General features: G+C 37.2%; 2 protein-coding genes across 3 annotated transcripts in view; one reads left to right on the top strand and one right to left on the bottom strand.

The window, feature by feature from the left end:
• Positions 1-9,078, top strand: part of LOC127637799 (SLIT-ROBO Rho GTPase-activating protein 1-like) — a 43,177-nt gene extending 34,099 nt beyond the window's left edge. Inside the window, exons 16-22 of one of the 2 annotated variants that reach the window (XM_052119073.1) lie at positions 137-242; positions 2,482-2,706; positions 2,814-2,884; positions 3,984-4,161; positions 4,619-4,753; positions 5,100-5,460; positions 6,412-9,078. In XM_052119073.1, coding sequence (XP_051975033.1) covers positions 137-242; positions 2,482-2,706; positions 2,814-2,884; positions 3,984-4,161; positions 4,619-4,753; positions 5,100-5,460; positions 6,412-6,828 — 1,493 coding nt within the window. In that variant the 3' untranslated portion in view covers positions 6,829-9,078. Of the gene's footprint in view, positions 1-136; positions 243-2,481; positions 2,707-2,813; positions 2,894-3,983; positions 4,162-4,618; positions 4,754-5,099; positions 5,461-6,411 lie in introns of both variants that reach the window. The other variant, XM_052119072.1, reaches the window with a different exon arrangement.
• A 2,948-nt stretch (positions 9,079-12,026) lies between these two features.
• On the bottom strand, positions 12,027-19,840 carry LOC127637755 (KICSTOR subunit 2-like). The gene is made up of 3 exons (XM_052119006.1): positions 19,600-19,840; positions 18,739-19,027; positions 12,027-12,912 (listed from the first exon to the last, which is right to left on the bottom strand). Exons 1-3 carry the CDS (start codon positions 19,838-19,840, stop codon positions 12,093-12,095), a joined length of 1,350 nt encoding a protein of 449 aa, XP_051974966.1. The 3' UTR covers positions 12,027-12,092.
• Between the last annotated feature and the right edge of the window lie 1,467 nt (positions 19,841-21,307).

Raw genomic sequence — 21,307 nt, 5'->3', positions numbered from 1 at the left:
CAGAGTATCAAGTACTGGGGTTTCCTGGGGAGTTTGGACAGCTGGTGTCTTTTCATGTAATGTAAAGGGTCCTGCCTGTTTAAGGAATTCTGATTGGCCTTGTTTATGAACTTGTCTGTTCATGTGCCTTCAACAGGAACTGAAAATCTGTATGAGCGTGCCCTCTCCATCCGGAAAATACTGACGATAACACCACGACCAACACTGGTTGTCATGAGATACCTGTTTGCATTCCTCAACCAGTGAGTGTACGCGCACATGCACACAGATATCTAAATGAGGATACTCTGTACCATAGACTTAAATTGTTATTATTTAAAGCTGAATTGTGAACATTTCAGCGCCACTAGTGCCACAGACTGGAATAGCAAAAATAAACCGTTTTCAAACAGCCCTCGATATACGCCCCCTATCTACTGTTAATCAAACCAACAGATAGCCCCGCCCCCAACTCACACAATTGGTTGAATCAATGTTGTTGTGTTGGGCTGGATGGGTCATTCAAAACAAGCAGAGGAATTTTTATAGCGCAACAGGACCACGATGTTTACAGTTTTAGAGAAAATTAACCTGCAAATGGCTTATTGTCTCAGAATATTAAGATGTGAGAAACTATTTAAATAGAAAAAGTTTAACATTTCAGCTTTACAGCTAATTATAATTTGACTACAGAATATATAATTAAAATATTATTTATAAACTGAACCAAAAAATACAAACACACACACACACGCAGGTGTCGGACAGCTGTCCGTTAATCTCTCTCTCTCTCTCACGCACTGCCATCTTCGGTCGGCCTTTATCCCTCTCGGAGGCTTGATTTGCCTGATTAGGGGCCGGGTGTGCAGCATCACGACCTGGCCCCACCCTCCGCCCTACCACAGTCACTTTTATTGTGAAAAAGATCAATATTTAAGTACTGATTTACTATAAATAATTGCTTCAATTAAGCATCAGTATGTGTGTTCATGAGAGAGCTGAGGTCATGTGGTCTCTCGTGTGATGTATTGCCGTTGGCATGTTCATGCTAGAAGTGACATATGTGCAACACACCCAGAAGAACAACGCTGTTTTTTTTGTTTTGTTTTTTGCACTTTGCACATATATTTTTATGATTATATAAGTTTACTATAACAAATTAGCACTAAATTCATAAAAATAAATATAGATGCATGATTTTGTGATTGACTTGATTTACATTTGACATTGCTATTTGATGAAGAAACAACATGGAAGTAAACTATAGTAAGTTTAACACATGAACAGTATGATATGACTATTGTCATTTGGGTGTACTACTGAAATTATGTACGTTGTGCATCTATTCAGACTCAATAAGTGCCTGAGAAAATACATATGTGTAACTCATGTGTATATTATGTGCAGATTATTTGTTATGAAAGTAATGAATCCTGTTCTAGATTTGTCTAGATTTGTTGCATTGTCTCTTTGATATAAGAAAAATATATTTTAATCTATTCTGTTTTTAATTGTCTTAACATTTAAAATTATACACTATCTGTGAATTCTGTAGTTCCATTTGTGAGTGTTTGGCAAAATCCCCATGCATTTAAGGGTTAAACAAATTGGATTAATAAAAGTTAAATTTCACAAAAAGGAGCCAGATTTTGCATTTAGAAAACCTGCAGCTGTGTAATTGTAAAATTGGGACAGTAAATGAAAAAGCTCTGTTATTTGTTAATTTAATTGTTAGCCCTGGTGAACATTCTGTTGTTAGTCAATACAAAACACATTCACAAACATTAGACACATCCTCAATTTATGAATTACAAGTTTTAATGTCTCAGAGACATTGGGATGTCTCAAAGGGAAGGTTTTGATTTAGCGAACTTATCTGGACTGTTTCGTCCCCAAAGAATAGCTAAATAAACACATGTCTTGATATACTCTACATTATGTATACTCTATAGATTCATCAACATTTCTTCTCAAAAACACACTCACATACAGTACACACAACTCTTACAGCAAAGCTCAAGTGTCTCTGTGAACAGGAGAAAAGCATCTAAACTAAGCATCCGTTTTCACACCGGAAATTAAATGCAATCTCACCTCTGCGCTGAGAGAGAGAGATTGTGAAAGGTGGCGTGAGACAGACAGAGGGAATGAGCGCAAGAGAAAGAGAGTGTTAAGGGATGTGTAAAGGTGCAAAGAGAAAAGATGCGATATGGAATTTATGACTCATACGCAAGAAACTTGAGAGATTGATCCACTTTGATTGAAAAAAGCATAATTATAGCATTGCACACGAGAGAAATCAAACATCCAACATATAACTTAAGTCAACTAGTTACTGGTGCTTGGGAAGATTTCTAAAGTTTTATTAAGTAATTGAAGTAGAAGCTTTCCTTTCTGACATTTCATGCTTTGCTATCCTAAAATTCAGCAAACGTAATCAGAATACAGAAGAAAATGTTTTTGGATGGCTTTCACAGTAATTGTGTCAATCTATCTCCATAGTTTGTCCCAGTACAGTGACGAGAACATGATGGACCCTGGAAACCTTGCCATCTGCTTTGGTCCGACTCTGATGCCCACCCCGGACCTCCTGGACCAGGTCTCATGTCAGGCACACGTCAATGAGATCATCAAAACCATCATCATCCACAATGAGACCATCTTCCCTGACACCAAAGAGCTGGAGGGACCAGTTTATGAGAAATGCATGAGCAATACTGAGTACTGGTGAGATGAGTGTGACATATTTGTGTGTATTCTGTATGTTTTCTTAATTATGCTGAGTGGATTGCAGTGTTTTGGGTACACTCTCTGAAATACTGCTGTGCTTTTAGTGAAAGTCCGTACAGTGAACCGGGAGCGTTTGAGGAAGGGGAACAGGATGGTGGGACAGAAACACAGACGAGTGAGGAGGGTAATTAATATGCATGCAAATATCTAGGTATATTTTATACGGTATTGCATCATTACACAGAATTTGGACTGGCAACAGAGCCATCTTACACTCAAAAAAGAGTTCTAGCAAAAGTAGTATTTAAATAAGCATGTTTAAATAAATGTGATTTCAATCTTTTAACTTTGGCAAAATATAAAATGAATCTTTTGTTTTTGTGTCATCTTGGACTTACACTGACACCTAGTGGCTTGGATGCAGCATCATTTAAAATCAGTTGTTTTCAGTTTCAGATGTCATTGTAGAAATGAAGTATTCACAGTCAGCCATGATTACTTTAATCAGTGAGAGAAAGTGTCAAATAACAGGATGGTTATTGAGATTAAGTGAGTAGTATTCGGCTGGACCCTCTCCATGTAGAATAAAACAGCTTATATAAGGTTACTGATATGACTGGAGTCTTCATTTTATTGTGAGTGCTCGTGATTTTCTACATACATATATTGCAAAATAAAAATGTATGTCTTTAGGGTTCAACTTTTTTATTGAGGAGAAAATGAAGGAATGCACCTATAAAAGTTCATACCCTGTACATCTCATTAAGTTTATTTAAATACTTCACATTTACTTAAATAACACATCTCCTGTTTGAATACTTAATACTGGATGATATTTCCTTTTATATATTTAATAGACAATATTACACTAACTTTATGAAATGTTTTCAAATTAACTAAGCATAAATTGCATAAACTGAAACTGTAATTGTTTTTAGTTTTATATGAATTATTATAGTATTATTATTAATTTAAAATTCTTCATTCATAATATGGACATAATTTAAAGATTACTGTATTAAGTTTGTTGGAAAGTTTTTGAATTAAAAAAATATATACTTTTTGAATGTTACTGTATTATAAATATGAATTATTTAAATTGTAACTGTTGCGGAATACAGTTACTTATATTTTGTATTTTAAATACGTATTCCAGTTACATGTATTCCGTTACTCCCAGTATGTGTGTATATATATATATATATATATATTCTAGTTAGCCACACAGAACTAAGTCTTTCAAAAAGTCATGAATTTCTCTGTCTCTCTTTCAGAGGGTGAGCACGTCGAGGCCATAGCCAAGTTTGACTATGTGGGTCGCTCTGGGCGGGAGTTGACGTTTAAAAAAGGTGCCCCATTGCTGCTATTTCAGAGAGCATCTGAAGACTGGTGGGAGGGAAGACACAACGGCATTGATGGACTTATACCACACCAATACGTTTCACTGCAGGAGTGAGCTTACATGCACACACACTCTTCAACTGTGTAGCACATTTACGGCAACAAAGGCATATTAAATTGGCAAAAATGGATCTATATTTTCTATTGCATTTATGGAAAAATTCCTTTACGAAATGTTACCATGGTAACCATAGCTTCTGCTGAAATACCTTAGTTGCAATAGCTACTTTTACTACTATAAAATCATAATATATTCATAATTTCATTTTAATTTTAAAATGAGATCCCAACTGTGTATCCATGTATGTTTCATTTAGTATGTTTATGATTTCTGCTGACTAATACAAGTTACCACAGGTTAATTGTGGTATCTATGGTACTTTGCCTGTATCTGTGGTCACTATTGTAAATTCAGTGCATTATAATTCCATACATTTGGATGATTTCATAATTAAGCAATAAGATATTTGATGGATGGATGGATCATTTTACGTATGATGTATTTCAGTGATGAGGCGATGTCAGACACCCTGAGTCAGAAAGCAGACAGTGAGATCAGCACCACACCTTCAGATGAAGTGAGCTCCAGGCGCTCCCTGACATCCCCTACTGAACCAAGACTACCAGAAAGCTTCATGAGCCGGTGAGCACACAAACATTTTGTTGAGATGAGCAAATCTGTGTTATTGAAGTGCATGCCTCTGTTGCTTTTCATGATTGGCTGATTACCATACACAATTATATCCATTTGTTTTAGGCTATTATTGTTGTCTTTTCTAAAGCTTGATTAAAGTTGGAATTATATATATATATGCTTTTATTGTCATTTGTGGAGAAAATGCTTATGGTGCTTTAACATTATTTTCAGAATGTCGGAAATCTGTTGAGCAAATTATTCATAAATTACTTATTCTAAAGTCTTATAGTCACGTTTCCCTTCCTTGTGTTTCATTCTTTTTCCTCCCCATTTCTCTCTTCATAACTTACAGACACAGGAAGAGGACGGAGGCCCTCCTGCGCCGGGTCCCTGGTCGTCTCAGTGACGGTCACTGCCATGGCAATGGGCTTGAGCGCAGCTCGCCCCCAGTAATGGTGACTGTAACGGGACATTTCAGCCCACGGGAGCTGCTGCGTGGGAACAGTTGTGCCCTGGACAGTCCCGAGCACCACAGGCGCAATGGACACAATGCCACCTCCAACGGTACCGTCCCTGCCAACATCAGCCGACACGAATCCCTGCGCAGAGAGAGGGAGCGAGAGAGTCCTCCAATACGCCAGTCACCATCCACACTGCACTGTGGGTTACCTGTGCAACGCTCTCAGACGCTGAACCCTCACACTATGACACAGGTTTGTTACTTACAGACATGCAAATGGGTAAATCTCATGAAATTCTCATGTCCAGGTTTCACCCCAAAATATAAAGAGGACAAATAAGTATTTAAGAAGTATAAGAATTGTTATGAAAACACAATGCAAAAGAATCATATTGATCTTTAAAAATAAAGGGCTTTATTTTCTTTAAAATGAATTTTTATTGAACTTATTTTTTGCTTGTAATTTTGGTGTGACATGTTCTTGACCGGTTTCGTGATATTCACCCAAAAATGTATTTACTCACCCTCATGCCATCCAAGATGTGCAAGCTTTTAAGAGGAATATTTCAGTGAATAATGACCAAAACTTTGAAGCTCCAAAAAACGCATAGTGTGGTTTAATCCATGTGTTCTGAAGTGATCTAATACATTTTGGGTGAGAACAGACCAAAATGTAACTCCTTTTTCTCTGTACATCTTGCTATTTCTGTCTCTAAGATGATCATGATTTCAAGCTTGATTACACTTCCTAGTGCTTGACACATGCGCAGAGTGCTAGATAGCACTAGAAAATGTAATCGAGCTTGAAATCATGATTGCCAATGAGACTGCTAATGTCAAGATTCATAGTGAAATAGGAGTTATATTTGAATCTGTTCTCACCCAAAGCCGATTGAATCGCTTCAAAGACATGGATTAAACAACTGGAGTTTAACAGATTACCTTTATGCTGCCTTTATGTGTTTATTTGGAGCCTCAAAGTTTTGGTCACCATTCACTTGCATTTTATGGACCTACAGAGTTGAGATATTCCTCTTAAAATCTTAATTTGTGTTCTGCAGAAGAAAGAAAGTCATACACATCTGGGATGGCATGAGGGTGAGTAAATAATCATTTTCATTTTTGGGTGAACCATCCCTTTAACTCCATGTCTTGTTAGTAATACCCTCACTCTCTCTCTCTCTCTCTCTCTCTCTCTCACCAGGAATTAGAGGAAACTATGAGTCTGGCCTTGAATGAGCTACGTGAGTTGGAGAGGCAAAACGGCAAGACCGCAGCTCCTGACCTGGTGCTGGACACCCTGGAGCAGGTGAAGAGCAGCCCTTCCTGCCCGTCGGGCTCCACCCCTTCCAGTTTATCTAGCCCATCTGATTCCCCTAGCCCCCTCAGCCCTATTAGCCCCCTTCCTCCTCTGCCCCCACTGCCCGGCCCTTCGTCTCGCCGCTCTAACGACCCTGTGGCTACCTTCAAACCTATTGCCTCGCCCCGCATGGGCGTGACGCTCCGCCCACCTGCGCTCCGCCCCAAACCACCCATTCTCCCCAAAGCCAACCCTCCTGCTTCCCAGCAGCCCCCTAATCCCAATCCGAGTTTTGGCAGTGACAAGTCTGGCACTATGTGAGCCAATCCAAAGGGTCCAACCGAAGGAAACAGGGTTTAAAACTGATCGGTCTAGACTAAAGAACGTAAACAGGGTTATTATCGAAATAATGACATGATTGTATGGTCAATAGCTAGTTTACACGCAGAACGTTCAGCTAAAATTAGCCTATATTATATCCATAAATGTTGTCAGGGTGGTGTGTGTGTGTGTGTGTGTATATTCTCTAAGCGAATAGGACTTTACCTTGTCTGTGTGTAGATACATTTATGAGGAACGTATTCAGAGACAGCGGAGAGAGGCTGTTTGTACAGGAAGTACTGTTATTTGAGAGCTGTAGACTGGGAAATGTAGTTCTTATCGAGTCCTCATTGAGTGCAATGTATTTTCAATGCTATGATTTTGGCCTTACTACCACAAAAGGAATGGGGCCGTTCTTTATAAGTTGCTGCTGCTTTCTTTTAAGCTTCGATTCAAATGTCCGAGCTCCAGGGATACCGGTGCCTATTGGAAAAATGGTTATTCACTTATTAGAAATTGATGGGGAATGTAACTTAAAAGCCACACACCTTGTCTTCTGTAAAAGAACAAGGTAACCGAAGAACACAGAATGTATTAAATGAATGTTTCACGTTTTTCCACTCTAAATACCACGCTAAGCCTTGATCACCAGATAAACCTCCCTCTTTACCGTGGAAATGCAGCCCTGAAGACTGATTGGTTGACGTGGGAGGGATGGAACTCATTACATTCCCAGGACAAACATGAAATGAGCTTTAACAGAATATTATGACGAAATTTGGTCACATCAGTCTGAGGTTTCAGCAAACGAAAAATGGGGAGGATTGCAAAGAAAATTCAGAAATTATGGAATCTTGACTTCTGCCACCAGGCCGCGCCCTCCCTCAGGTCGTTTGCGTAAATATTTCCACTGCTGCTCCACTAACGGACGATAACAGTGTTCAATCCTCAATTATCAGTGTCCCCCGTGCTTCCAGTGTATGTACAATATCGTCAATGACTCTCTTTGGAACACACTAACTATACATGTTTAACAGACTCTCCTGTGTGGGTGGATGGTTGGGGGTGTATGCATGATAGAGTAGAGTTAGATGTGTGCCGTTCTGGCCACAGAGTAGTGCAGAGAACTAAGATGATCGATAATACATGCTTGCACAACATGGAGAACTGCGTACATGCAGTAGTGCATTTGAAAACTTAAAGGGAAAGTTCACTCAAAAATGAAAGTTCTGTCATCATTTACTCACCCTCATGTTGTTCCAACCCTGTGTGACTTTTCTTTCTTTCCTTCTGTTGAACACAAAACATGTTTGGCAGAATCAGTCACCATTCACTTTCATGCTGTGAAAAAAAGGATGCAGTGAAAGTGAATGGTGGCTGAGACTAATATTCTGCCATACATCTAAATTCATGTTCGATGGAAGAAAGGAAGTCATTCAGGTTTGTAACGACATGAGGGCGAGTAAATGATGACAGAATTTTCATTTTTGTGTCAACCATCCCACAAGTTTAAGTGTCTGAGTGCATGTTTGTGTATGTGTATGTGAGTGAAAGAGAGTTAGTGAGTGCACTGCGCTTGTAGACAAGATGTGTGTTTGGGTGAGTGAGTGTGTGAAAGATGGTGTTTAGTCTGGTGTAAATATGCATGTAGGTGAGGATACAGTTTTACGCCAATACGATGCTCTGCATCTACCAAACAAAGCCTTGGTTCACTTTTTTATACACTAACAGAATTATTGTTTTTCACTTTTATTGACTGATTTGCCCTTACGTTTTCTACCTGTTGTATTTTTTTACCTATTTATTGATTCTGGGTGTCTTCGTTTCTACTGGTGCTCTTTCATACGACCGCATCCATGTACCCCCCGTGCTTGCTGCTGTATTAGACGGCCACCTTTTGTCCATTACAAGCGATCTGCATATCTAAGACCATCAGACCATCACTCCCACACACACAAACACGCACACACACCGTGTTCACATGAAAGTGCCTTTTAGGATGCATGTTGAATGCTGTGGGTGTGTGCTTCCGTCGCTCTCTGAAGGGTCGTTCCACAAGTTAAATAATAACGATAGAGCTCTTTCCAGATGTTTAATAACCTAAAGAAATAATAAATATGTACATTTAATCCATTGTGTTGTCGCACTTTCATGTATAGGACTGTATTGGCATGTAGCATTAAACCATGTTCCAGTGCATTTTAAAAACGTGTCAAACTGAATGTCTTTGAAATAAAGGAAGTTGATATGTCTCAACGAAGTGTCATCTATCTATCTATCTATAATTTTTTTTTCCCCATTGGCAAATAGTTTTTATTTGTTTATTTGTATCTAATTGTAAGCATAAACCTCAATACATTTGGCTAGATCGATGCTAAAAAAAATTCCAATGGGGATAGTTAACAGTGTTGTACTTGTAAATAAATATAGCTGTTAGGTTACATGCCCTTCGATTTTCCCAGTTCTGTACACATGCACACTGTGTTAATAATAATAACCTGTGTTCTTATTCCAAATTCTCGCTGTTATAATATTTAGGAAGAGTCAAGGATGCTTTTACAGTTCACACAGAAGCCATTCTCCGCTGGACATGCACGTGATTGATGACAGTGCATGAGCGTGGAGGAATGTCTCTCCTATGGCTTTTGACAGGGCATAATTTCACCTCAACTGGGCTGGTACTGAAATGGAGGTAAAGTACAGTTAGATTAGACCAGATGTAGGCCTTTCTACAAAGGGCCAAAAATCAAACTTGATTGAGGACTGTGGGCCGAAAGTAAACGTAACATTATAACAAAACTGTATTACATTAAAATATGAAAGTTGCCCTGGTTCCCCTCCTTTATGATTTAATTATATATATATATATAAACATTACTTTGCAATCTACTAAATTAATGCAATGAAAAGCTGCATCAATAGCATCACCCACTTGTCATATAAGGCAAGGCAAATCAAATGTCATCACAAGCCAACTTTGACCCGCGGGCCCTGGCATCTCTAGTTTAGATGGTTTCAGATTAGTTACACCGTCATATGTGAAGTCTGTTGTCTGTCTTGTGTTGTGTTGTGATATACAGGGTGGCCCAAAAAAAGGGGGCCACAATTTTTGACTGCTCACATCTTAAAAATGCATAAAGACAATGATTACTGCGACGAGTTTCTACAAATAAATAATTTGATTGGCCGCCCAAAAAAACTAAACTAAACAGCACGAGATAGCGAAAGAGAAGCACCAAAGTTTGCTGCCATTGCCATTGTAAACTTCTGCTTGCATGAATGTAAGAAAGTGTCTAAATAATTTACATTTTCTTTGTGCAAAATATTTTTTCCTTTTGACTTTAAGGTAAAATAATATCCGAACATTTCCTTAATGAGATTTATCCATTTATTGCTTGAATTACATTAAAGGGATTGTTCAAACAAAAATGAAAAGTTGTCTCATCATTTACTCACCCTCAGGCAATACCAGATGTGACTGACTTTCTTCTGCTGAACATAAAAACAGACTTTTAGAAGAATACCTCAACTCTGTTGGTCCTTACAGAACTTTGAAGGTAAAAAAATAAATAAATATTTATGTCCTTTTGTACCATAAATCGACACTTTCACATTCACTTTCAAAATGTGAAAGAATGTGAAAGTGGAGAATCATAGTTTAAAAAAAGGACTAAAATATTGACCCGTTTCTCATCCACACTTATATCGCTGACTCTTTTATGGATTTCTTTTATGCTGCCTTTGTGATTTTTGGACATTCAAAGTTTTGGTCACCATTCACTTGCATTGTATGGACCTAAAGAGCTGAATTTTTAAATCTTAATTTGTGTTCTGCAGAAGAAAGAAAGTCATACACATCTGGAATGGCATGATGATGAGTAAATGATGAGAGAATTTTCATTTCTGGGTATCCCTGAAATATCCCTTTAATTCAAATATTTCTAATGCAATTTTTCTGTCCTTAAGTAAAGCTACAATTCCCATATGTAATAATTCTCCCTATAGGGACAAATTAACTCAATGCAGTTATAGTATGATTTAAAACTTTATTTCAATAAGTGATTAAACTGTTAAAATCAAAGGCTTGGCTATTAAAATGTGTTGCACATGGAAAATTAACAATAAATAGGGAAAACATAATTCTTTGCAATGAGTCCCTTTTAAATTTGGCAAAGCAAGTCCAATTGCAGAGCCAAAAGGCAAGGAAAAACTAATTTAAACCATTGGAAGAGAGCAAATTAAAAACAAGGCACACATTATTGTCTAACAATATTTGTCTTTGGTCTGCAAATGTTTGGGCTCATGAAGTATTTGGACCTCTTTAATATTCATTCAAGGTGAAATGGGATAAAAGGATTATATTCTACTTAAAACATAACTGTTTTAGCAGCACAATGAATAAAAAGAACATCAGTGATCTATTAAACACGCTAGGACATGCAAATGAGGGGAATTGATATTGAGGTAACTGCACTGTAAAATCGAATTAGTTGATCTTAGATATTTCAAGGCAATCGGTTTGCTTGCTTTACTATGTACAATTTTTTGTAAACTTACCTCATCTGTGATTAAAGTATAGTTGTTTATATTTAAATATTTAAACAAGAGTTATCACGTCTAACAGTAAGGGGGAATTATGACTGGACTCTTGGTAAGACATATGGCACAGTGGATTCTACTCAGTACTTCTTAGCTCATAAATCTGCACTTTTGTAAAGCACAATTGCGTAAAGAAGAATGGCTTAAACTTAACAGGCTCCCAGTTCACCAGAGGAAACCCTCATGGTGACTTCACAAAAATCTCAATTATCAACCAGCTACAACAAAACAACAACAATAGTCATAAGAAATAAAACTAAATACGTTTTCAAATAAGAATTATAATTTTTCTACATATCTTCCCTTGTTTTGAGCAAACATTCATAATTTATTCAGGTGCAAGGGGTTATGGGTATTCCACACAGCAGCAATTTTGTACTTGATCATTTTGAGTTATTATTACTCAAAGCCAAAGTTAGGACAACTTATATGTTTTTATTATTGAAAACTTTAGGATTAAGAGAGTAAATGTAACAATTAAAACTACTAAGAATCGTAAAAACTTGTGCTTGAGTTGAGTAAACAATTTTTTTTACAGTTTGAGATTACTATAAGTATTTACAGAGTGTGAAATTTCTTTAAAAAACAAAAACAAAACTATATGTGGGTTGGACAACCAAATCCATTTTTCTTATACTTGAAATTATTAACTTTAATTATGAACTTCAGCCCTTGGAGCCTGGTTTGAGCGTAGTAAAGGGTTTTGAGTTCATCAACGATCCTGTTAGCTCCTGTAGGAATGCCACAATGTTCGAGTCCCTCTCAGATTTCCTACCGTCAAAGATCACCACTATAGTGAAGTGGGGTTCAGGCCTTGTTAAGAAGTATGTACTTTGGACTTTATCGTCGTAGAAATGGACCACCTTATCCAGAGTGTTCAGCTCAGTGGATCGGTCACTCATAATCATGATAACATTAGGCCAATGTGTGACCGGTCTCTCCCCGCCCGGAAGCGACACCACAGCAGGAAACTGGTCCACGCCTTTAGGGGCTTCACGGTACGAATGCGGATGATGGTAGCCGTGTCCCTGAAAGTTCTCCGAGCCACGGTTGTCGAAGATCAATGAGAAATTAGAAGCATCGTGCTTGCGAATGAAACCAGAGATCTTGCCAAAGTAATCGGGCAAGGTGCGAGCCGTCTGGGTCTTCATATCGGACTGAGACGTCTGGCGGCTGAAAGCCTCATGGAAGTAGAAGCTGAACTTGGCGAGGAGAGACGCTTGGAGATGCTGTAGCCACAAATACAGGTGTGGTGGCTGCACAGCCTTCTGCGATTGGCCTCCAAACAGGTTTTTTCTGGTCTCACGTTGGCGTTCGAAAACCTGACCCCATGCCAGCAGTTTTGAATGTGCCCCATGCAGGTTTAGCAGAGATGGAAGGAAGTGCCACTCTGAGATCTGCGCCTGGCATCGCAACAGTTGCGTCAAAATGTCCACTTCCACCTGAAAGCTGCTTTCAAGACTGCTCAGGATTGGATGGTGAAATCTGAGCACAGAACAGGAAAGAAATAAAACAGGGATTACATAGGCTATTTGTTCAGAATAGAATACTAGCTTACTGGATGTATACTGTATGCTGCATACTATTTAAAAAGTAGCTATTATTCCATGCCATAATGTCACATGACCTCATTACATTGCATGCTTGATTCAGCAAGCAGTTATCATCTTGGAAATAATTGCAATTTTCAACCTAGTCTCATAGAATCACCTTACTATACCTAAATGTTTCCAAAATTAATTCTACGCTTCTCATTGTACATTTCACGGCAGTTTTCTGGTAATATTAACACTAGAGGCACTAAAACAACAATGACTTGTATTCCCTTTCATACAAACCATGAGTACAACAGCATAACCGACTACTTTTACAAGCATGTTCGAGTGCGATCAAATTGTGCAGTAGTTAAACTAACAGGGCGTTGCACTTGCAATGCAAAGGAGTGCTGAAGATCATGTGAGTCGACACAGGAGGCAAAAGTGTCATAGAAGCACAATAAAATGACGTGGTTGTTTCAGCAATTGCATTTTTCATGTCACATTATCTTTTTATGACACTATCGGTTAGGTGAAGGTTTAGGGTAGGGAGGTCCGTTTTGTTGATTTAATACTTGATAGAGCATCAATCTTAAAAACCTCATCTGTTTTTTACTCTCTTTCAGCTCCACTCCGTGGTAGGACTGGGTACTGATACAGATTTCCGATTTCGATTCACAAGCATTCAATTCATTTACAATTTTGATTCGATATCAAGTGTTATGGGTATCATTGTTATAATTTCCCTTTTACTTACATATGAATGAAATTCTCTCCTAGCTAATACTGTTAATTATACAAGGGACCTTCTTACTAGGTATATAACGAAAATATTAATTCTACTAATTATGTTTTACTCGTTTTTTATTCGTTTTATCATTTTGGTCACATTTTAGCTTTTTAAAAATGAACAAATCCATGAATTTAATAAATAAATAAGATATATTTCATATTATTTGTTGTTATGTGTTTATTTGCATAATTTGTAATATTTTTAAGTAAAGTTTTTTAAGTTTCTGTAAAGAGCATCTGTAGATGAGCACATATTAACTAGAGACAACTCGAATGGCTTTATCTCATCTCTGCCATGCATGATGTTTCTTTTTTGTTGTTTTTGATGAATAAGTGACTGTACAGAACAGAAAGGGTATTATAAAAAATAGTAACAACATGCAGTGAAAGGATCTCGCTGCTGAAAACTCCACCACTATACAACACAATTACTTGTGAGTAAAATGTAAACATTTAACAGCCAGTTGCCAAATATGTACACTGAGGTCCAAAAGTTTGGAATAATGTACAGATTTGGTACTTTTATTCACCAAAGTGGCATTCAACTGATCACAATGTATAGTCAGGACATTCAAAACGTGAAAATTACTATTACAATTTTAAAAACGAAATGTCACATCTTCTTAAACTATGTCAAATTGTTCTCATCAAACAAATCCTCCACGTGCAGCAATGACAGATTTGCAGATCCTCAGCATTCTAGCTGTCAGTTTGTCCAGATACTCAGGTGACATTTCACCCCACACTTCCTGTAGCACTTGCCGAAGATGTGACTTTCTTGTTTGGCCCTTCTTACAGTCTAGCTGATCCCACAAAAGCTCAATGGAGTTAAGATCCATAACACTCTTTTCCAATTATCTGTTGTCCAATGTCTGTGTTCTTTGCCCATATATTCTTTTTGTTTTTCTGTTTCAAAAGTGGCTTTTTATTTTCAATTCTTCCCATAAGTCCTGCACCCCTGAATCTTCTCTTTACTGTTGTACATGAAACTGGTGTTGAGCAGGTAGAATTCAATGAAGCTGTCAGCTGAGAACATGTGAGGCATCTATTTCTCAAACTAGAGACTCTGATGTTCTTATCCTCTTGTTTAGTTGTACATCTGTCCTTCCACACCTCTTTCTGTCCTTGTTAGAGCCAGTTGTCCTTTGTCTTTGAAGACTGTAGTGTATTCAGCTGTGTTTGATATAATGGCAAGTGATTTTCTAGTACCAAATTAGCAATTTAGCATTGTTACTCAAGGATACGGTGTTGGAGTGATGGCTGCTGGAAATGGGGCCTGTGTATATTTTATCAAAAAGGACTTTTTTCAAATAGTGCTGTGTTTTACATCAGTAACGTCCTGACTATACTTTGTGATCAGTTGAATGTCCCTTTGGTGAATTAAAGTACCAATTTCCTTCCGAAACAGCAAAACTGTACATTATTCCAAACTTTTGACCGCCAGTGTACATTTTAGTCATACAGTGTGAGATGTGGTTGCAAACGCAAGTGATTTCCTCTCACTGTAGTGGAGGGTTGCTCATAGAGTAAAAGATCGATCTTGGGATTTAAGTATTGTGATCATTCAAATGAAGATCGACATGCATCGGAAAATCTATATTTTTACCCTAACCAGTGGGCATTTCACCACGGAAGTTGCCAAAGTCATGTAATTTTCAGTTTTTCTGTCCATCTGAGCCCTTTTCCATTGTTTTTCTATGTAAATAAACCAGTTCTGATCTATTTGGCTGGCTTTGAGGGAGTTTATTTTAAACAAAGTCCTGTTTACAAGGTACCGGGTTGATGCAATGAACACAATGCAGATGAACTAATGACTGGATTTGCCAGGTTAGTGGCATCAAATCCTATAAACATATTCAGAGTTTTGTTTTAGGCACTTAGTAACAAGTTAACTAGATATTCGCATAACTGTGTATATTCTGCTTTGTTTTCAGAATTATGTCTGTGAAATAATCTTTACTCATTACATTTGGATGGTCAAAAATTCCGAACACAAAGGTTATGTATTTTCCACTTATTTTTATTTCAAATATTTGCACGACTATGCCATTATTTGAATTTTTTTCTTTCTTTTTCAGAAAAACCTGATCATAATCCTTATAACCATGTAAAAAACAAAATTAACCCTGGTTCATCCCTTTACATGATGCTTTAGTCAGGCACTCTCTTACTGTCTAAGTGAACTGTTCTTGGCCAGAACAATGTGCAAAGTAGACCAGAAAAATAGTCTGAAAAGTCAAAAGTCTGGCTATAAGAGACTATGGATTACACAATGGATTATGTGATCAATTGGCCAAGTTGACACCAGCAAATGAAAAATGGAAATCTGATATAATTTTCAGACAATCTCAGACGGTGGATGATTGTCAACATCTCTTTAATCCTGCAATCTGTCCTGTTTTTGTGTGAGTAAGAGTGGCTGCACCAGCTTGTTCTCTTTGCTCATTAGTGCCGGAGCGAGTCATGAATACTGCAGAGCTGCATAGAGCTCATTACATCTCCTGAATTCAGCAGCAGCGTGAAAATTCTTCACCCCTGACTGATCATTAATTACATGTCTTAGCAGGCAGCCAGAAAGAGAGAATGGTAGACTGAGGAAATGACAGACAGATAGATAGAGAAAGAAAGAAATGTGCAACTGAAAAAGAGAGCTTTTTGATGAGAGAGAAACTTATCTATAACCTATCCTTAAAGGTATAGTTCAACCAAAAATAAAATTATAATTCACTCACCCTAATGATGTCATTCCAAGCCTGTATAACTTTGTTTCTTCGGTGGAACACAAAAGGTTCACTTTAATTGCATCTTTTTCCATACAATGAAGGTAAATGGTAACTAAAGCTAATGTTATTCCTAACATCTACTTTTATGTTCCACAGAAAACAGTCATACAGGTTCACAATGACGAGATCTTGTTCGCGACTTTTCAAGGTCATACCGAACTGAATCTCTCAATCTAAGCATATGGCTGCCTGATTAATTGATCAGTTGATCAGATTGATTTGTATGATCTTGTCTCTCCTACTCCTGCAATGATTCAACGTTTGGCCAATTTTTTTCCATCCCTCTCTGTCGGAATCACCTCCCCTTTTTAATCTCTCGCTCTCTCTCTCTTTAGAAAAGTGTAGAGTTCACCTTGAGCAGACAGTGGGAGAGCGCTCAGCTTCAGATGTAATTTATCAGGTGAGCTGAGCTCACATAAAGATTTGCACCTCTAAAGATGAAGTTTGTAATTTCTGCAACACTAGAGTCACCAAATGGAATTGCTAACAAACTCACGCCATTGGTTGAGTCAGTGTTGATCTGACTGGCTCGTTGGGATGCTCAAATAAACAGAGAAATGTTTTGAAAGTGCCACAGATCCACAGTATTTACAGCTTTCGGGGAAATCAACCTACAAATGGTTTACTTTTAGTTTTCTCTGCATATTAAGCTGGGATCAAATACACAATGATTTTGTGATTGTGAGTCATTAGTTCTAATTTTGATTAATTTATTAATGTTCGTAATTCACTTTGTTTTGCATATTTTATATTAAAAAAAATTATGAAATATTTTTATATTTATTCCATATTTGCATGGTGCAAAATCTAAAAGCAATGTTTTATTCCACCTTTGTATGGAGCAAAAACGAAATACAATGTTTTATTCCAAATTTGCATGGCGCAAAAACTAAAAGAATGATTTATTCCATCTTTACATAGTGCAAATAATTAAAAAAAAATTATATTCCTCCTTTGTGTGGTGCAAAAACTAAAAGGAATGTTTCATTCCATCTTTGCATGTTACAAAAAAAAATAAAAGCATTGTTCTTGTAGGGATGGGCAGATCAATACTAAAGTATCGCTACTTCCGGTGTTGTGGTATCAAGAATATTGATCCTCGCATAAGAATATCGATTCTGATGGGGTTTTTTTAACTAGTGATATTATTATTTAGATAACATGAATATTAATGCATCTCATAAGATTCGAAGTGGAAAGAAATGATTATATTTGCGAATAGTTGCACAGGAACAATTTTTTCTTCTGCTCATCTTGACACGCAGAAATGCTAAAATACACCAGCAGTCAGACAGCGCTCACACTTTCAGTCACAGCGCTCATTCAAAGAGAGAACAGTGCTTTCATGATGTAATGACAGAAAAACAGCATCTGGTTTTATTGACACTAAGTAATGACAAGCCTAGACGTGACATGTATTAGAATGGGCTTGTGTGACAATTTTTACAGGTTTATTTAAATTTAGAGTTGTTAAATCATTGATAATGATCTGTAATCCTCAATAAATGATACGCAAATGAAAACTTACCATGGATTAACTGTAGTAATATCGTATTAACCATGACTGTAGTTAACACGACTGTAGTAACCATTATTTTTTTTCTCTCTTTTTAGCAGTAACCAAGGTTTTGATACAATTAACCATGGTTTTATTACAGCATTACTGTAGTATCCATATGGTGACTTGGTTTCAGTAATAGTAACAATATAATTATATCTATGGTTAATTTTGAAGTTTTATATGTGGCTTATACTTACAAATGTATAAAGGGTAAACATAGCAGCCAAATCATTTCTGTTTAGGCCTATAAATCTATAAAAAAAAAAAATGTAAGTGATAATTTAAGTTACTCATTTTATCAAAAGAAATTGTAAAAATTCAATTTAATAGAGTTATCGTTTTTGGTATCCATATCGGCAATATTGGCCTAAAAGTACTTGGTATCAGATCGAAATGAAAATAAGTGGTATCGCCCATCCCTAGCTTTTGTTAAAAAAAATCAAAGGTGTATCTGAGCAAGGCAAGCTCAGGCTCCCCCTGGTGGGATGAAATTATATTTACTACCAGGTAAGAAGCACTCTGCCTTTCAATATGCATGCAACAGTTTCTTTAACCAGTTTAGTAATCTGTATTGTCCCCCATTATACTAAACCCATACAACATATATAGACTACGCACATGCCATCAACACCCAGCTCACCTGGAACTGTTCTTCTGCAAAATGGTCTCCAGGGTGCTCACAAGCTCCTCAGAGTTGACTGTCTTCTGGCTACCCAGGGAATGCATCTTCTCGTAGAAATCGGCGATCTCTATTCTGGCCTGCATGAAGTGACAGAGCTGCTCGGACAAATGCGACAGCAGATCTTCCAGATTGAGTGTGGATCCCCCAGATGTGTGACGGCCCATGGAGACCACCTTCTTCAGTTCATTGTGCAGAGATGTATAGATGGTCCTGATGGAATCCTTCCGGCTGAAGAATGACTGGCCACCTGCGTGACACACATACACACAATTATCTGATGGTAAACCTCAGAGCTCATTTAAACATTACCTAATAATAACTCTTCAATGGGCATTTCTAGTGTTGCAGAGGATGAGTTATATTTGACCACATGGCGCCATCTACTGTATTAAAATTATACAACCTTGTGTATACTTTGTGGGTTACATTTACCTGGGTTGCAACTGTTTTCATATGTTGAGCATGAATTAATAAAAATGTAAGACTCCGCCCACAACAAGGGAAACAATCTTAATTGTGTCTAAACAACAATAACAAAAAAGTACCATGGTATTACCCTTTTGTTATTTTACACTCCACTCCATAATGTGCCATGGAAGTTCCTGGTATTTTGGATGCCATGTGCATCATGGTGCATAGACATGGTAATGGGTATTTTAGGTTTTTGGAAATGTACTATGATATTCTTTGAAGGACACACCATGTTACCTGAATACAACAATACTATGATTCATTTTAAATCCCAAATACATGGTGTTACCATCTAATACCATGGTAATTTTTTGTAACGGAACAGCACTGAAAATATTTCTCTCATACCAAGTTTCTGCCCGAGGAAAGTCATGTTGTGGTAGGCTTTCTCTGCAGGTGCCAGGTGAGCGAGAGCGGCCAGCAATGACGCCCAGATGGCCCCTGCGCTCTTACTGGCGTCCTTCTCCTTCTCCACATAATCCTTTGCCCTGTCGAACCAGAACATGCCGAGCTGGGTGAAGAAACTCTCAAGGACGGCTCGCTCTTTCGGAACCGGCCGCAGCTCCTCATCGCGCAGCGTGTCAGTCATGATCAGACAGGCCTGAGTTCAGCTGACAGCTGTTGCACATTCATGCGACAGCTGCGCTAAACTATCTATAAAGAGATGATTATGGAAATGTTGATCGGTTTAGTAATGTAGGTCGCTGGAAAAGGGCTAAATACATGACACGAAACAAATGTAAATGATTCAGAGCGTTTTCTGTAAGTAAAATTTACTTGTTTAGTGGTCATCGCTACCATGACACTTTTTCAACAACAATACATCGGAAAGACGAAGGCAGGCATCCCAACCTGCAAAAAGTCATTTCAGGGAGGTAAAATTTCCACAAATTGTTTTAAGAAAAGGAGGGGCAAGTAAAAATACATTTATGTGGTAATCAATATTATGCCACAAATGCTGTTGATTGAGCTTAACTTGTCTTGAACCTGGGATATTTCTTTAAATATTATTTACTAATATTTTATTTAAATATTAGTAATTTTAAATATGATTTAATCTTGATGTATTACTTAAATATTAATACAATTTATATTACCATTATATTAAATATTAAAATAGATGGATCAATATTATTGAAAAATAAGAAAACCATTTTTATATTTTAAAATCTTCAACTTATAGCTGTGTCACATTGCTGCACCATGAATCTGTCAAAAACAAATGTGGCATTTATCATTTATCTTCACCGCCTTGTTTTAAATCATCTCAACTATCCAAAAGTATTAATTTTTATTAGTGTTTTACATACGACTGTCTCCTCAAATTTGCTTCTATTGTTTTTCTTCTAATTTCCTTTTTTTTACTAGATAGGCCTACTAAAAATAATAATAAATATAATAATATATGCCTATTCAAATGTGTTTATTCTTGTTGGCAGGTTTTTTAAATTATTTTATTCATTATGAAAATATCAAAATATATATTAAACTTGACAAACATGTATAATTTTATAAGAATATCGATTCTTCAATCGAATATTGTTATAATCATAAGTAAGGTACATGTAAGCAGGGGCGTATATTCCAGGGGATGTAACCTCTCAATAATCAAAACAAGCAAGTACAACCCCAACCCCCACCCCACACTTTGTGAATATGTATATAATTTGAGATACAAAGTGTTGAACTCAAGTTAGCAGCAACACATCACGTGCGTTTGAAACATCACTTCCGTCAGCTTTCGTGTACTAAAAACTGTTAAGTGTTCCATTTGGTACATACTACTCTTGAAAAAAAAAATCATTCGCTACATGACTTAGTGCATAGTGTGACATTTGGGACATTGCTTCAGTCTCCATTCACATTCACTGCATCATTTTTAAAATAATGAAAGTGAATGATGAGCATTATTCTGCCTAAAATCTCATTTGAAACGACATTAGGGTAAGTAAATATTGACAGAAGTTTCATTTTGATTGAACTATTCCTTTAATGGCCGCCGTTGTCGTGACACACATTTGCTACCGTAAACCTTTCGTGTTGGCTTTGTTCTTTG

This window comes from Xyrauchen texanus, chromosome 45 (assembly GCF_025860055.1).
Source record: "Xyrauchen texanus isolate HMW12.3.18 chromosome 45, RBS_HiC_50CHRs, whole genome shotgun sequence".
NCBI lineage: Eukaryota > Metazoa > Chordata > Actinopteri > Cypriniformes > Catostomidae > Xyrauchen > Xyrauchen texanus.
Note: the sequence above shows the minus strand (reverse complement) of the source record. Positions and strands in the feature narration are given on the sequence as shown.

Coding starts and splice junctions, on each gene's coding strand:
- LOC127637755 (XM_052119006.1), bottom strand. CDS start 19,840: ATGACTGACACGCTGCGCGATGAGGAGCTGCGGCCGGTTCCGAAAGAG. Junction 19,028..19,599: donor TTTCCTCGGGCAGAAACTTG/GTATGAGAGAAA, acceptor TGTGTCACGCAG/GTGGCCAGTCATTCTTCAGC. Junction 12,913..18,738: donor TTGCAGAAGAACAGTTCCAG/GTGAGCTGGGTG, acceptor TTCTGTGCTCAG/ATTTCACCATCCAATCCTGA.